General features: G+C 44.5%; 1 protein-coding gene across 2 annotated transcripts in view; it reads right to left on the bottom strand.

The window, feature by feature from the left end:
- The window catches only part of scaper (S-phase cyclin A-associated protein in the ER), a 464,954-nt gene that overhangs the window by 174,652 nt on the left and 273,277 nt on the right, over positions 1-17,025 (bottom strand). For both annotated transcript variants that reach the window (XM_072492784.1, XM_072492785.1), the window contains one exon: positions 14,166-14,281. In XM_072492784.1, coding sequence (XP_072348885.1) covers positions 14,166-14,281 — 116 coding nt within the window. The remainder of the gene's footprint in view (positions 1-14,165; positions 14,282-17,025) is intronic.

The following is a 17,025-nucleotide window of genomic DNA, read 5'->3' as shown; positions in this document are numbered from 1 at the left end:
GAGGGGGTGCATTGAAAAGTACTTGGAACTCAATGATAATGGGGAGGTCCAGGTGGGAGTGGTCTGGGTGGCGCTGAAGGCGGTGGTTAGAGGGGAGCTGATATCAATAAGGGCACATAAAGGGAAACAGGAGAGTAAGGAACGGGAGCGGTTGCTGCAAGAACTTTTGAGGGTGGACAGACAATATGCGGAAGCACCGGAGGAGGGACTGTACAGGGAAAGGCAAAGGCTACATGTAGAATTTGACTTGCTGACTACGGGCACTGCAGAGGCACAATGGAGGAAGGCACAGTACGAATATGGGGAGAAGGCGAGCAGGTTGCTGGCACACCAATTGAGGAAAAGGGGAGCAGCGAGGGAAATAGGGGGAGTGAGGGATGAGGAAGGAGAGATGGAGCGGGGAGCGGAGAGAGTGAATGGAGTGTTCAAGACATTTTATAAAAAATTATATGAAGCTCAACCCCCGGATGGGAGGGAGAGAATGATGGGCTTCTTGGATCAGCTGGAATTTCCCAAGGTGGAAGAGCAGGAAAGGGTGGGACTGGGAGCACAGATCGAGGTAGAAGAAGTGGTGAAAGGAATTAGGAGCATGCAGGCGGGAAAGGCCCCGGGACCGGATGGATTCCCAGTCGAATTCTATAGAAAATATGTGGACTTGCTCGCCCTGGTATTGACGAGGACCTTTAATGAGGCAAAGGAAAGGGGACAACTGCCCCAGACTATGTCTGAAGCAACGATATCGCTTCTCTTAAAGAAGGAAAAGGACCCGATACAATGTGGGTCCTATAGACCTATTTCCCTCCTAAATGTAGATGCCAAGATCCTGGCCAAGGTAATGGCAATGAGAATAGAGGAATGTGTCCCGGGGGTGGTCCACGAGGACCAAACTGGGTTTGAAGGGGAGACAGCTGAACACGAATATACGGAGGCTGTTAGGGGTAATGATGATGGCCCCACCAGAGGGGGAAACGGAGATAGTAGTGGCGATGGATGCCGAGAAAGCATTTGATAGAGTGGAGTGGGATTATTTGTGGGAGGTGTTGAGGAGATTTGGTTTTGGAGAGGGGTATGTTAGATGGGTGCAGCTGTTGTATAGGGCCCCGATGGCGAGCGTGGTCACGAATGGACGGGGATCTGCATATTTTCGGCTCCATAGATGGACAAGGCAGGGATGCCCTCTGTCCCCATTATTGTATGCACTGGCGATTGAGCCCCTGGCGATAGCGTTGAGGGGTTCCAAGAATGGAGGGGAGTACTTAGAGGAGGAGAAGAACACCGGATATCTTTGTATGCGGACGATTTGCTACTATACGTGGCAGACCCGGCGGAGGGGATGCCAGAAATAATGCGGATACTTGGGGAGTTTGGGGATTTTTCAGGGTATAAATTGAACATGGGGAAAAGTGAGTTGTTTGTGGTGCATCCAGGGGAGCAGAGTAGAGAAATAGAGGACCTACCGTTGAGGAAGGTAACAAGGGACTTTCGTTACCTGGGGATCCAGATAGCCAAGAATTGGGGCACATTGCATAGGTTAAATTTAACGCGGTTGGTGGAACAAATGGAGGAGGATTTCAAGAGATGGGACATGGTATCCCTGTCACTGGCAGGGAGGGTGCAGGCGGTTAAGATGGTGGTCCTCCCGAGATTCCTCTTTGTGTTTCAGTGCCTCCCGGTGGTGATCACGAAGGCTTTTTTTAAAAGGATTGAAAAGAGCATCATGGGTTTTGTGTGGGCCGGGAAGACCCCGAGAGTGAGGAAGGGATTCTTACAGCGTAGCAGGGATAGGGGGGGGCTGGCACTACCGAGCCTAAGTGAGTATTATTGGGCCGCTAATATTTCAATGGTGAGTAAGTGGATGGGAGAGAAGGAGGGAGCGGCGTGGAAGAGATTAGAGAGGGCGTCCTGTAGGGGGACTAGCCGACAGGCTATGGTGACAGCCCCATTGCCGTTCTCACCGAGGAACAACACCACAAGCCCGGTGGTGGTGGCTACACTGAAGATTTGGGGACAGTGGAGACGGCATAGGGGAAAGACTGGAGCCTTGGGGGGGGTCCCCGATAAGAAACAACCATAGGTTTGCCCCGGGGGGAATGTATGGGGGATATGGAATGTGGCAAAGAGCAGGAATAACGCAACTGAAAAATCTGTTTGTGGATGGGAAGTTCGCGAGTCTGGGAGCGCTGACCAAGAAATATGGGTTGCCCCAAGGGAATGCATTCAGGTATATGCAACTGAGGGCTTTTGCGAGGCAACAGGTGAGGGAATTCCCGCAGCTCCCGACACAAGAGGTGCAGGACAGAGTGATCTCAAAGACATGGGTGGGAGATGGTAAGGTGTCAAGATATATATAGGAAAATGAGGGACGAAGGGGAGACTATCGTAGATGAACTAAAAGGGAAATGGGAAGAAGAGCTGGGGGAGGAGATCGTGGAGGGGCTGTGGGCAGATGCCCTAAGCAGGGTAAACTCGTCGTCCTCGTGTGCCAGGCTAAGCCTGATTCAGTTTAAGGTATTACACAGGGCGCATATGACTGGAGCACGGCTCAGTAAATTTTTTGGGGTGGAGGATAGGTGTGCGAGGTGCTCGAGAAGCCCAGCGAATCATACCCATATGTTTTGGTCATGCCCGGCACTACAGGGGTTTTGGATGGGGGTGATAAAGGTGCTTTCAAAAGTAGTGGGGGTCCGGGTCGAACCAAGCTGGGGGTTGGCTATATTTGGGGTTGCACAAGAGCCGGGAGTGCAGGAGGCGAGAGAGGCCGATGTTTTGGCCTTTGCGTCCCTAGTAGCCCGGCGCAGGATATTGTTAATGTGGAAAGAAGCCAAGCCCCCGGGGGTGGAGACCTGGATAAATGACATGGCAGGGTTTATAAAGCTAGAGCGGATTAAGTTCGTTCTAAGGGGGTCGGCTCAAGGGTTCACCAGGCGGTGGCAACCGTTCGTCGAATACCTCGCAGAAAGATAGATGGAATGGAAAAAAGAAGGCAGCAGCAGCAGCCCAGGTTCCGGGGGGGGGGGGGGGGGAGGAACCAGAAGGACTCTCAGGGTTAATATATACTGTATAATATGTATAGGTCGTTGCGACAGATAATTATATATTGGACTGTTAAATTATATTTTTGGAGAGTGTTACTTGTGATAAGGCAGTTGCCAATTAGGGTTAGTTTTCATTTTTGTTATTTATTATTTATTCATTTTTTGTTTATAAAATAGGTCATTGTTATTTGTGTTGTTATAATATTGTGTAAAGGATGCACAATGTACTGTGTTGGTTGACCAAACATTTTCAATAAAATATTTATAAAAAAAAAAAAAATTCTGTCCATTAAGAGTATCTTAGTCGGGCAGCACGGTGGTGCAGTGGGTAGCACTGCTGTCTCACGGCGTTGAGGTCCCAGGTTCGATCCTGGCTCTGGGTCACTGTCGGTGTGGTGTTTGCACATTCTCCCCGTGTTTGCATGGGTTTTGCCCCCACAACCCAAAAGATGTGCAGGGTAGATGGATTGGCCACGCTAAATTGCCCTTTAATTGGAAAAAAGTAACTGGGTACTCTAAATTTTTTTTAAAAGAGTAACTTAGTCACCCTATGAGGTAGGTATTAGAACGTGGAGTGTCCATTTTCCAGCTCACCAATTCATCGGGAACACTAGCATCCTATCTGCAAGGTGTTTAACTAAATGCTGAATTCTTCAGGCATTTTCTTTGTTGCTGGCTGCTGCCTAAAATAGATGTTAGCCTCTTGAAGCATTAAGCATTGTTAAAATGGCTCGGAAAGAAGAATTGAAATCGCTGAAATCAAAGAACAGAGAAAACTGAGAAACCGAAGTCCCATTGGGGTGAAGCTGCAAGACTGGAGACAGCTGGCCAGCAAGAGCTCGAGAGAGAGTGTGGGAAAACTGTAAACTGCTTTTGCATCAGAGAGAGAGAGAGGATGGAAAGTTACTGAGAAGTTTGGTTTGCTAGCAGCCACGGTATAAAGAAGGACTGTTTAAGAAGAGAAAAGGCGGGGGAAAAAGTTCACCACCCCGCAAAAAGGGTGACTTTGGAAGTTGACCCTCTGAGAAAAGGTATATTCAACCCTGAGTTTTGGGGTGTCATACAAAGTATCCTTTTAATGTTACAACATTTTAAACAGTTCATTGAATCATGAGGAGAAGTTACGGATTTAGCCAATGTTTTGACTGAGGATGGTGACTGATCTTCCTTCTGGGTTTGCACCGAAAATTTGTAGACATTAAAGTGAGATGCTCCAAACTAAGTAAAATTCTACACCACAGAAGTTGTTTCCGATGAGCAAGGCAGGTGCTTGGCCTGCCCCATTCATCATTTCTCTGTTCCTCTGACCGTTCATTTTAGATTTTAAAAACCTTCATGTAGTCAGGAGGACAAGTGTGCTCCCCAAACTCCACATCAATTACAGTTGCCTCCAGTGTCCAGCTTTAACCACCCTCAACTCTGAAAACTCCCTCTTGGCTCCCATTACCAGATACGTGCCCCAACAGTCGTGATCCATTCTGCATGAGCTGCCTGAAAATGGGCTCAGATGAAATTCTACTCAGATATACTTTGGTTAGATATGTTTGGTAAAGGCAACAATTTCAGTCATAAAATACTATCTGTAATGGCACTTTACCCATGTGAAGCCTGGGTGTTGATGAAGGAATGAGCAAATTTATGGAGCTTCTGCAACTTCATTTGTGTTATACGCTTATTAAAATATTGAAGCTCCTTCTAACAATGCTCAGCTCCACCTATTAGTAGCACAGTAGTTTGCTTCAGTTCTGTAACTACTTGCTGTATTGTAAGAGAACGCCAAGTTTCGATCCCGGCCCCGGGTCATTGTCCGTGTGGAGTTTGCACATTCTCCCTGTGTTTGCATGGGTCTCACCCCCATAACCCAAAGATGTGCAGGGTAAGTGGATTGGCCACGCTAAATTGTCCCTTAATTAATTGGAGAAAAAAAGAATTGGGTACTTTAAATTTATTTTAAAAAAAAGAGATGCTTGCAAGATTTGGAATATAAGACATCCTAGTAGCATACAACGGCCCACATCTTCATAGTTTGCAGTGTTTCCCAAGACATGGGGATTGGGTGGTGACGTCACCACCTCGTTCAGGGCTCACTCCAGTACTCCAATGGTAAAGCCAAGAAGGCAGACTATATCATTAAAAGACCCTTCAAAAATACAAGGAGTTCAATTAATCATGATTTCTAGTTCTGATTGGCGGAAATGCCAAATGAAGTTGTAGTTACAAGTACAGCACAGACACTTACTAGCATAGCTGCAAGATACTTATTTCAGATAGTGGGGACACTCCTGCAGCCCCAACTGAGGAAAATACTCGTGCTTGTTCAAATGAAGCAAAATCAGTAGTATTACAATGCAGGCATGCTAAGCCACTTCAAAAAAATACAACCCGGCAATACAATGTGGGTGGAATCCTCCATCCAGAGTAGTTGGAGCACCGGAACATACACAAGTGGGGCAAGTCCTAGAAGTTATGTGCACGTTGGAGGCTCCCCATACTGTAGGAATCAGCGTCAGTAGATTTATACTGATGAGGCACCTGTAAGAAACACTAATGAGATCGAGGACTTGGATAAAACACAGGACTTCAGCTATCCTCGCAATGGTCAACAGCAATTAACTACTACAAGACCCGAAACCTCTAAGTTGGACACCAATCGTAAATCTGGAAGACATCATCTGGATCTGTCTCCATTGCAGATCATATTATTTTTAGTAGCACCCGCTTGCGATTGTGTTTTTTTGTTTAAGTTACAATTCAGGATTCCTCCACGTATTTTTTAAGAATTTTGAATTATTTCTTATCAGTATTCATTATCAGTATATACTTTTTCTTTTGACCAGAAAAATGTGACTCCAGAGCACGTTTGCTTGGTGTCCGAATGATCATATGATTCTTCTGTTCTCTCTCTTTTGTGTGTGTGTGTGTGGTCCAGTGAAGCAACAGACTCATGGAGCTTCTGTAATTCTTCTATGTTCACTTACACATAGGCTTAATAAAACATATATATGCTCTCTAACAACATATAGCTCTGCTAAGTATTTGAAGGGGTATCAACAATTTCCTTTACCCAGAAGTTCATCCCACTAAGGGAATCTTACCATGTTTTGCATATAGATCCATTCTCAAAAGAAGTTGAACTTTAAGAGGGAGCAAAAGATTAAGTGGCATGAACCAAGTGCACAATTTATTTGTGTGGTTTAATGAAAAATAAACCACCCACCAACAGCCAGACCTTATGACTCGCTCATTCAAGTCTTCAGCCTATGAGTTACTTGGCATGATCTATAATAATAATAATAATCTTTATTGTCACAAGTAGGCTTACATTAACACTGCAGTGAAGTTATTGTGAAAATCCCCATGTCGCTACATTCTGGCGCCTGTTCGGGTACACGGAGGGAGAATTCAAAATGTCCAAATTACCTAACAAGCACATCTTTCAGGGCTTGTGGGAGGAAACCAGAGCACCCAGAGGAAACGCACGCAGACATGGGGAGAACAGGCAGACTCCGCACACAGTGGCCCAAGCCGGGAATCAAACGTGGTACCCATGCGCTGTGAATCGGTGTAAGTTAGTTTTGGTGAGCTACAAAACCCCTAGTATGCAGTCAATATTTACGGTGTGCTTTCCTGCTTACTTACAATTAGTACAGGGGGTCCATTAGCTCAGTTGGCTGGGCGGCTGTTTGTGATGCAGAGCAATGCCAACAGCGCGGGTTCAATTCCTGTCCCAGTTGAGGTTATTCATGAAGGCCCCACCTTCTGAACCTTGCCCCTCGCCTGAGGTGTGGTAACCCTCAGGTTAAACTACCACCAGTGAGCTATCAAGGGGAGAGCAGCCTATGGTCCTCTAGGACGGTGGAGACAGTTATTTATATTTGCATAGTAAATGGGTCAAGGCACTTCACAGCAGCGTTGGAATACAACAATAGAAGTTGGGTATTCGACAAACATAATTTGCTACCAAGCCGCACAGGTGACAAAAACCTGATCAAAGTAGTAGGTTTTAAGGAGTGTCTTAAAGAGAGAAAGTTCTGGGCAGCTGAAGACATGGCTGCCAATGCTGGAACAATGAAAATCGGAAATACTCAAGATGTCAAAGAGATCTCAAAGAATAATAGGGTTGAGGGAAGTTACGGAGAAGGGCGAGGCCATGGAGAATTCAATGTTGCATAAGCTGCTTTATATTAATTTTGCGCAATGGCTCCAGATAAGCGGCTGTTGCAAAGTCAGAACGACCCAAAAGTAAATATGCTGAACATGTTAAGACTGTGGCACCTGATTTAAAATAAAATCTTCTCAGCTGCTGGTCATAGTGAATCCTGAACTTCATCAGCTATGCGAAACCTGTGCAGATGGAGCCAGCTGCACTAACACGGCATGAAGCCAATATAAAAGCCGCTACTGAAGCAATATTTCAGGAATTAAGAAGCACACCACTTAGGTTGATTAATACAGTCGCTTTAAAACATTCAGTGAAGTGGGAAAAAGCAAACTCTGTTAAGTACTTCCCCATCTATTAGGATTAAGAGCCATAGGGGAGGGTTTCACCAGCTGCAACTCAAGTCTGTGATGTCCAGGGCAGGCTCAGAAAAGTGTGCCAAATGTTATTTAGTGTTCCCCGTTGCTTGCAATGCAACAAAACAGGTACTTCATCCCATTTAATGCTAGTCAACAGTTCAAGAAAGAAATAAAAACAGCCGAGGAAGTAACAGTAATAGCACATGTGCCTTCTCAAGCTGCTCCTGCTTTCTAGGGGAGGAAGGGAGAGGTTCTGTGGGACTCACCTTCATTTTAGGAAGCTACCTTCTGTTTTGCCAAGATCAACAACTTATAAAGCATGACTCTGTTCACCAGTATATTGACCATCTCGAATGACGGGCCAGACCTCCTGCCTCTGGTGGCATCAATTAGCTTTGTTGACTAGATGGCTAGAGTGTGGTGCAGAATGGCACCAGGGGCACTAATTCACTCCCGGTACTAGCTGTGGTAGTAAGGATACCGGCCTCCTTTGCCTTCCCCATGCTTGAGCTATCTAACCACTTGTTTCTCTTCAACCGAGAGGGAAATGCCATTGGTCCCTCGTGGACTACGGCTAATTGCCTCTGATACCTGTAATGCACTAAACGTCATGCGCAAGCAAAGTCTACTCGTCTCCGATAGCTCGATATTGATCAAATAAACCACAAGCAGAAAACCCAAGGATGTACTAATGAAATAGGAACTCACCAAAAGGTTAGAGATCTTCTAATGTATATTGTGGCATTTGTACTGCAAGTAGATTTCATTTGGGGCAGCACGGTGGCGCAGTGGTTAGGACTGCTGCCTCACAGAGCCGAGGACCCTGGTTCGATCCCGGCCCCGGGTCACTGTCTGTGTGGAATTTGCACATTCTCCCTGTGTCTGCATGGGTCTCACCCCCACAACCCAATAAGATGTGCAGGCCACGCTAAATTGCCCCTTAATTGGAAAAAAAAAGAATTGGGTACTCTAAATTTATTATGGAAAATTTAAAAAAAGGGGGAAAAAGTAATTAGATTTAATTGGATAACCCAATGTAAAGAAAATCAAGAACTTACATTTATTTCACCTGAATAATGGGACTGAAACAAAAGAGGGAAATTGCCTAGGAGTATCCCAGCACCATAAAAGATCATTGGTGAAAAGTAGCAGCTACAAACAATCAAACCGACCATTCTGCGCATTTCTCGCTGAAGAATGAGCAGTCAAGATTTGCTAGTTCCAACATGCAAGACCAGTTCTGATCCCCTGTTGAAGAATACAGCTCCCGGAAACATGGCGTACTGCCAGCATGCCAAACTGGTGTTTTTTGATTGGTAGCTGAGTGGACCGAAGCTCAAGAGAACTTTCTTCCCTCTCCCTTTGTTAATAAACTGAGCCAAAATCCACATTTCCATCAATTATTTTGAGACTTCTACATTCCCATCTGCACCTCTATGCTCCACTACCTTTCCAGTGATGAAGATGGAAGAGAAGAGTTTTGCCAGATGAGTGTTTGATCTGGGAAACTGAAAAGTCAGAAATATTTCAAGTGGACCAAATTCATGGGCAGATCAGAGCTTGAACATGATTAATTACTCTTGCTATGATTGGAGAATTTCCAACCCTTTTATATTAATTTCATTGTTGATGACACATCAAGAGTTCTTTTCTTAAAACGGACACCATTCAATTGTAAATTATACCAATTCCAGGTGCTGTCGATACTCTCCTGTCCCTGCAGTACACAGAGAAAGAGAGAGATTATCTTCAATCGGTTGTGGTAGGTCTCAAGTGTACTGGCAGACACTCCACTGTCCCATTCCAAGTACAAACCATTGCAGTTCGGCAGTCAGGCTAAATACCTCAACTGTGGGCTGCCTGAATTAAATTATTTCATAGAATCAGATTTGGTCTGGCTCAATTACCTAAACCAATCAGAGTTTCCCCCCTCATTTTTTACCAATGCTGTGTGTTGGTAAACAAAGCTAATAGGTCTCCAGTTGACGGCAATGGAAGCAAAGTGACGCAGCGGAAGTGTGCTGGGCCCATATCCCAGCAGTTGATGGGTCTAAACCATCTACTGCGATGCAATAGCGCATTTAGATTTACTTTGCAGTGTTTCTTTAGTATAGTGGCTAACACATTCGCCTCACACATGAACAGTCCTAGGTTCAAAACGGAGCCGAAACATTTCTAATCATATTCAATCATGGCTTAGACTTAGAATTTGATTTCATGAGAGCAACAAAGAAAATAACCGCCAATCAGGATTCATCTGCAATAATCTTTTAATCCTTAAGCAGCAACTTAAAATCAGATACATGCTGAAAAGCTAATTAATTCAGTTGCAAGTGTGAAGCATTTCTGTTAAATGACTAAATAATAATTGAGAAGAACTTAACCTTACATGGTTTCTGCAATTTCAATAGAGATCTGTTAACCAAATATATTAAAGGGAATCGGGACAAAGACAGTTATGTGGAGCTGGATCTTGGATCAGCCGTGATTTTATCGAATGGCGAAATAAGCTTGAGGGGTTAAATGGCCGACCTGTTCCCAGATGCTGATATTTGACCTTTTTGTTTCCCCATAAACACGGAAATGGTTTCGGAACAATGTGCACCAAAGCACCCATCACAAATCTCTTGAAAGGTAGTGCAGCGTGGCAATGAATTTGCCATCCAGAATAATGAAATGAAATGAAAATCGCTTATTGTCACAATTAGGCTTCAAATGAAGTTACTGTGAAAAGCCCCTAGTCGCCACATTCCGGCGCCTGTTCGGGAGGCTGTTTCGGGAATCGAACCGTGCTGCTGGCCTGCCTCGGTCTGCTTTCAAAGCCAGCGATTTAGCCCTTTGCTAATATGTAATAATTGATGTAAAAGGAAATGATTTCTGCTGTTCTATTGGGTATGCTCATTCACTTATAGGGCTGCACTCTACTGAACATGGTGCTCTCAAAGCTGAAATTTCTCTCTCCAAATTTCATTGTAATAGAATGAGGTGACTTCAGGTTACATACCAAGAATTGATCTGATGATACCCTTCAACACCTGCTGTACACATATAAGCTAAACTATAACCAGTGTGTTCGCAAAATATTGTCTGTTTATTGGGGCATTTGCCAAAGTATGAGAGCATACAACAAAGTGAATTGTGGATTCCCTTAACCAAATACAATGTACAGGTCTGGGAAGGTGCGGGGCTTGTTGGGAAGTGAGGATTTTTTCAACTGTTGTGTAGCAATTTAACAGAAGTATTGAGCACTATGCTTGAATTAATGAGCTTTCCAACATTTATTGTGATTTAGTAGCCTGTTAGCTACAAATGAAGTATTAAAGGATTGTGTCAGATGGGTCATAATGCTATTTTGTCACTGCTAACGGGAATTACATGCTCAGGAAGTCTATTTTTTCAGAACTGAGATTTTACCGGATCATAAAATGCAATGTAAAAATATGCATTTAGTCCCGTCTTGTGAGAACCCGAGGAAAAGAGTGGCAGGATTTAAAACATTTAAAATTTAGCATCGCGTACTGGGAGGGTAGTAAAATATTAGCTAAAAATCCAGTTTTGTCCATTTGCCTTCAAAACAATTGCAGAAACTTTAACGGGAGAAGAAGCTAATCACTCAATCTTTCACCAGTGGAACACATCAAACCTTTTGAATTTCAGTAAAACAATACACAAAGCAATCCATGTCAGCAATCCAACCTTAGAAATGCTACATACCTATAATTACATAAAATAAACAAGTGTGTGTGAGTGAAGGTAAAGTTTTCACTGTGTTAAACTCCAATGATTAATACCAAACTGCATCTGTAAAGGCAGAACTCCATGGCTCATTGATACTTTTCTCTGTCTCTCACACACATGCATTTTGCCATACTGTACTGTCTGAACAAAGTTCCTAGGGATTGAAGTCTTCAAAGAATAGAAGCTGGAAATCAAGGCTTTTGATATATTAGTTTGTATGAGTAGAAACAAATGCTAAAAAAGCACGCTTCGTTTTTGCTGAAATATAAATACCTGCTGGGAAATAAGAATTTGAAAGTTGAAACCTGAAAAGGCTTGGCATTAAGATGAAGTAAAGATGAACATATTAAATGCTGGAAGTGTAAAATAAAAATGGAAAGTGCTGTAAATGCGCAGCAACTCTGTTACTATCTCAAATGTGGAAGAGGTGGTTAACAAATCTAACCAATCTTTTCGCCTTTCAGATGCTGATGAGCCGACTGCACGATTGGTCTAATGGAATGATGACATATAGGGCTGGATTCTCCGGTCCCCCAGCCGTGTGTTTCTCGGTGGCGCGCTGTTCGCTGGCAGCGGGAATCTCTGCTCCCGCCGCCGCTTGTCAATGGGATTTCCCATTGAAGTCATCCCACAGCACCGGGAAATCCATGGGCGGGCTTGCGCTGCCAGCAGGAACAGGGAATCCCGACGGCCAGAGAATTCCGGCCATACTTTGCAACCAGGAAAAGCAGTTCAGTCCATGAAGCTGATTTCTTGTAGAATTCTAATTCTCCCACAGCCTGGTTGTGTTTTAAACACGTTCACAGTCTGCATCTAATGACACTGACTCAATTCCAGGCATTTGCCACTCATTGCCTGAAAACGTTCTTTCCGATATCCCTTCAAATGTTCTCCTTACCAGTTTTATTTACAAACCTACCCATTGGCTTGGATGAAGGATACGACTCTGGTTATTTTAATTGGTCAAGAAACAAACCTAGCTGAACAAAGAACTGTCCCACGTGCTGGGATGATTTTCCAACTGATTTTCCTTTACAGCCATTGGAAATTTACTCCACTACTCTGCCAAGGTCATGAATTCATTGAAGAAACGGCGATAGCTATCGGAATCCAATCTCACAGGTTGTGGAACACAATGGTAAACTAATTTGAATCACTTATTTTTCGAAGCTATGGGGCAGCACGGTGGCACAGTGGGTTAGCGCTGCTGCCTCACAGCGCCGAGGTCCCAGGTTCGATCCCGGCTCTGGGTCACTGTCCGTGTGGAGTTTGCACATTCTCCCCGTGTTTGTGTGGGTTTCGCCCCCACAGCCCAAAGATGTGCAGGTTAGGCGGATTGGCCATGCAAAATTGCCCCTTAATTGGAAAAAATGAATTGGGTATTCTAAATTTTTTTTAAAACAAACAGTTTTTCGAAGATATTACTTCTGTGCAGACTTGAGGGGCCGAGAGGCCTACTCCTGCTCCTAATTCATAGTTTGTATGACACTCACTCAAACAGCAACTACAACTTGCACTGATACGATGGGTGGGAATTTCTGGTCCCGCAAGTGGTGGGTTCCTTGGCGGCGTGGCTGATGAGTCATGCAAAAAGCCGCAGACTTTGGCAGGATGGAAAGATCACGCCGGAGGCCGATGGCAAGCTGCCCCCACTGTGGGGGGGGGGGGGGAGAAGAGAGCCTCCCCAAAGCACATCAGGAGCGTTATCAATCAAATGTTTACCTGTCCACAAAAAGGGGTATCGGAAAAATGACCAATAGCTTGGTCGAAGAAATAGGATTTAACGGGCAACATAAAGGAGGAGAGGTGGTGATGTTGAGGGAGGTATTTCAAGGGTTACTAATGATTGAGGGCAGAAAATCACGATGCGGACAAAACCAAAATTCGAAGAGAACAGACGCAAAACTGCAGATTACAGAAATAGTGATGGTGTGGAGAAATTTGAACATAAAGGTAACAGGAATTAACTCAATAATAAAGCTTGTGTGGATGAGGTGGAATAGAGATATAACTGAGAGAAATGGATATTAGTCAGGAGTGATGCAATTCAACTTATTTCAAGGTTAAGTTATTTAAAATTATAATCTTACACTAGCACAGGCTGCTGGTGCTCCTATGTGTTGTGTTGCAGAACTGCGAATTTGCAACATCTATTGGTCACATGCCAAATTCCTAATGATCGCAACACAAAGTCAATGGAAGGTGATAAGTGGTACTTACGTATTTTCTTTGGATACATGAGCAAGAAAGATATTCAGCTTATTCCATGCATCTAGCAACCAGATCAAGAGAGTTGGGAGCAGGAAGATAATTGAACAATGGTGTATTGGACAATTGCAACAACATACAGGACAGGAAAATCTAAAGATTTCCCTTGTTCCTTAAGCGACTAAGCAGCACAGTAATTTCACTTTCAGGACTGACCTGGACTACAGGTCTGAAAGTTTCTTCGTCCTGTTGCTCAAAAAGTATCGAAAGAAGGAGTTTGCATGCTTGCATTCATGTGGTGTCTTCTTAAGTCCTTGTTTCAGAAATATTTCTCATCCAACACATTATGCTTTCACGCGAAGACACTGTTCTTTAGACAAATTCAGCAACCAATCTGCACACAGCAAACCCCACAAAGAACAAATTGGTGATTAACATTTAATCTGTTTTGGGTGGTGTTGATTGAGGAACATTGGTCAAGATAATGGGATAACTCCCTGCTCTTCTGTGAATGGTGTGATGGCATTTTTTTGTGTTCAGCTCCAGTCTTCATTTAACAATTCATGCGTATGTCACCTCCTATTCCTTTTATCTTCAGAAATAAGCAAACAATGTAGAACTACGCATTCTTAAAAGCAAGCAAATAGTTTGGAAGAAAATACTAACTTGACTGGAATCCGAGGAGCAATGTTAGGGCTGGAAACAGTATTCACCACATGAAGGATCTGCTCAAGGGCAGAGAGACCTCCGCCGACCTGGAAACCAATTTGATCTGCATTATTCTGCAAGAAAGGAGAAGGAAAATTAGCCAGAAACTCCCAATAGTCATGTACCCAGTTCCAATTACAGACAAAGTGTCTTCTCTTTGAGAGGGTTGTTAAGAAGGTGTACGGTATGTTAGCTTTTATTGGTAGAGGGATTGAGGTCATGTTGCAGCTGTACAAAACTCTGGTGCGGCCGCATTTGGAGTATTGCGTGCAATTCTGGTCGCCGCATTATAGGAAGGATGTGGAAGCATTGGAAAGGGTGCAGAGGAGATATACCAGAATGTTGCCTGGTATGGAGGGAAGATCTTATGAGGAAAGGCTGAGGGACTGGAGGCTGTTTTCGTTAGAGAGAAGGTTAAGAGGTGACTTAATTGTGGCATACAAGATGATCAGAGGATTGGATAGGGTGGACAGTGGGAGCCTTTTTCCTCGGATGGTGATGTCTAGCACGAGGGGACATAGCTTTAAATTGAGGGGAGATAGATATAAGACAAATGTCAGAGGTGGGTTCTTTACTTAGAGAGTAGTAAGGGCGTGGAATGCCCTGCCTGCAACAGTAGTGGACTCGCCAACACTAAGGGCATTCAAATGGTCATTGGATAGACATATGGACGATAAGGGAATAGTGTAGATGGGCTTTAGAGTGGTTTCACAGGTCGGCGCAACATTGAGGGCCGAAGGGCCTGTACTGCGCTGTAATGTTCTATGTTCTAATGTGTTTTATTTGACAATAGTCTACAGGATCATCGCGAACCCTGCTGAAATAAGAAACAAGTTGAGTTATTCAAAATGGAAAATAAGACCCCTGATTAGCCGTACTGAATTTGTTGCCCCTTTGTGTTAGAAGAACAGCACAATTTATCATTTGGAGTTCATATAGCTTTGGACTTTATTTGCAATGACATGCAAATCACTTCTGGTGAACCCAAACATCTGTAGCATTAACTTCATTGCAGTGTTAATGTAAGCTTCATTGTGACAATAAAGATTATTAAAAACATAAATAAACATGGTTATGAAGTCACCTGTTGCTTAAAATATAGTGTATTATGGTCATCCATTGACCTGGAAGCAGATCTAGCACAGATTTTCCTGTCGGTGGTAAAGATCCCGCATGAATTATGTTTGAGCTAATTTCAACCTGCTACCAAGTGTCCACAAGCCGAAAGCAGAAACACGTCTCTCACTCAGCAATTGTGGGTACTGATATAAAGGTGAGACTCAGCGAGGAAGAAATTGAAATAATGCAACATGTGACATTTCCCCTTACAACTACTTAGCGGAACAAGGTTGCCAGAGTCTCTATTGCTTTGTGGTTATCATTGCAAAATATTCTACTCAACACCTCTGTTCATCAACCCAAAATGTAATTGGAAAAAATTGGAATTATCTGTCTTTGAGGAGGGACAGTGTTAATAAATAACAGAAACAGTGTGTCTCAGCCTCAGATGAACACCACATTCCTTTTGGCACATGGTTTAATTTTTACAAAATGAAAGTGTTTTGTTCTTTGCTGATTCATTATCCTTATAACCCTCGGTTATAATTCTTCAAGCTTTGGCGTGAGAGGCAAAAACACTTGGGTGTTACCAATTCTAAAGAAAACTCAATACTCAAAGCAATACTTGGTTTTCAAAGCTGCTGATAATTTATCAACATAATCCAGAATTCATCAGATAAATTACTTTGATGCTGCGTATAGTGTGTGCAGTGTATAAGAATTCCACTGAAACTTGAGAGACATGATACGTAAAGGGCGCGATTCTCCGCTCCCGCACCGGTTTGGAGAATCGTCTGGGTTGCCAAATTTTCCCGCGACGCCGGTCCGACGCCCTCCCGCGATTCACGGAAGCGGCCAGATCGGCACAATCGCATTTTGCGCGGTCCAGTGAATCGCCCGAGACAGCCAAAATGGCGATTCACCGGTACCCCCGCGATTCTCAGTGCCGGATGGGCCGAGCGGCCTGCCCAAAACGGCGGGTTCCCTCCGGCGCCGTCCACACCTAGCCGCTGCCGGCGGGAACAGCGCGGGAACGCTGGGGGGGGGGGGGGGGGTACCTCAAATGGGGTATGGCCCGTGATCGGTGCCCACCGATCGTCGGACCGTCCTCTCTGAAGGAGGACCTCCTTTCTTCCGCAGCCCCGCAAGATCCATCGGACATCTTCTTGCGGGGCGGACTCGGGGAGGACGGCAACCACGCATGCGCGGGTTGGCATGCGCAGGGGACGCCAGTTATGCGGCGCCTGCCGCGTCATGTATGCGGCGCCGCCTGGCGCGCGTAAATGACGCGGTGCCGCTCCTAGCCCATTTTCGGGCCCTGAATCAGTCGGGATAGGGGTCGTGAACCTCGACGGCGTGAACACTCTGTCTCCATTTCAGAGAATCGCACCCAAAGAGTGTAGATAAAAAGATATGGCATCTTTGGATCCTGGTGTCCATTCATAAATGGCCTGCAGAGTAAAGACAGCATTTGGTATAGCACTGATCACTCAGGTCCCAGATTCCTGGTCTGTGCAGAGTTAGCCGATGTCAGCTCTGGTAATGATTGGTGTGCAACGATTGGCATTAATGGCCCCTGCAACATGGGGGAGTAAAAAAACGATGGGGGGGGGAGAAAGAAATCAGCCAGGGTTCACATGCCTATGGCGATTCAGAAAACTAGAATGAGGACAGGGTCACAATATCTGTAATGTCTTTGATGGACTGATAATGAGACGGATTCATATTGGTGAGGGTTGTTGGCACCTGTGAAATTTCA

Source organism: Scyliorhinus torazame, chromosome 30 (assembly GCF_047496885.1).
Source record: "Scyliorhinus torazame isolate Kashiwa2021f chromosome 30, sScyTor2.1, whole genome shotgun sequence".
In the NCBI taxonomy this organism is placed as follows: domain Eukaryota; kingdom Metazoa; phylum Chordata; class Chondrichthyes; order Carcharhiniformes; family Scyliorhinidae; genus Scyliorhinus; species Scyliorhinus torazame.
Note: the sequence above shows the minus strand (reverse complement) of the source record. Positions and strands in the feature narration are given on the sequence as shown.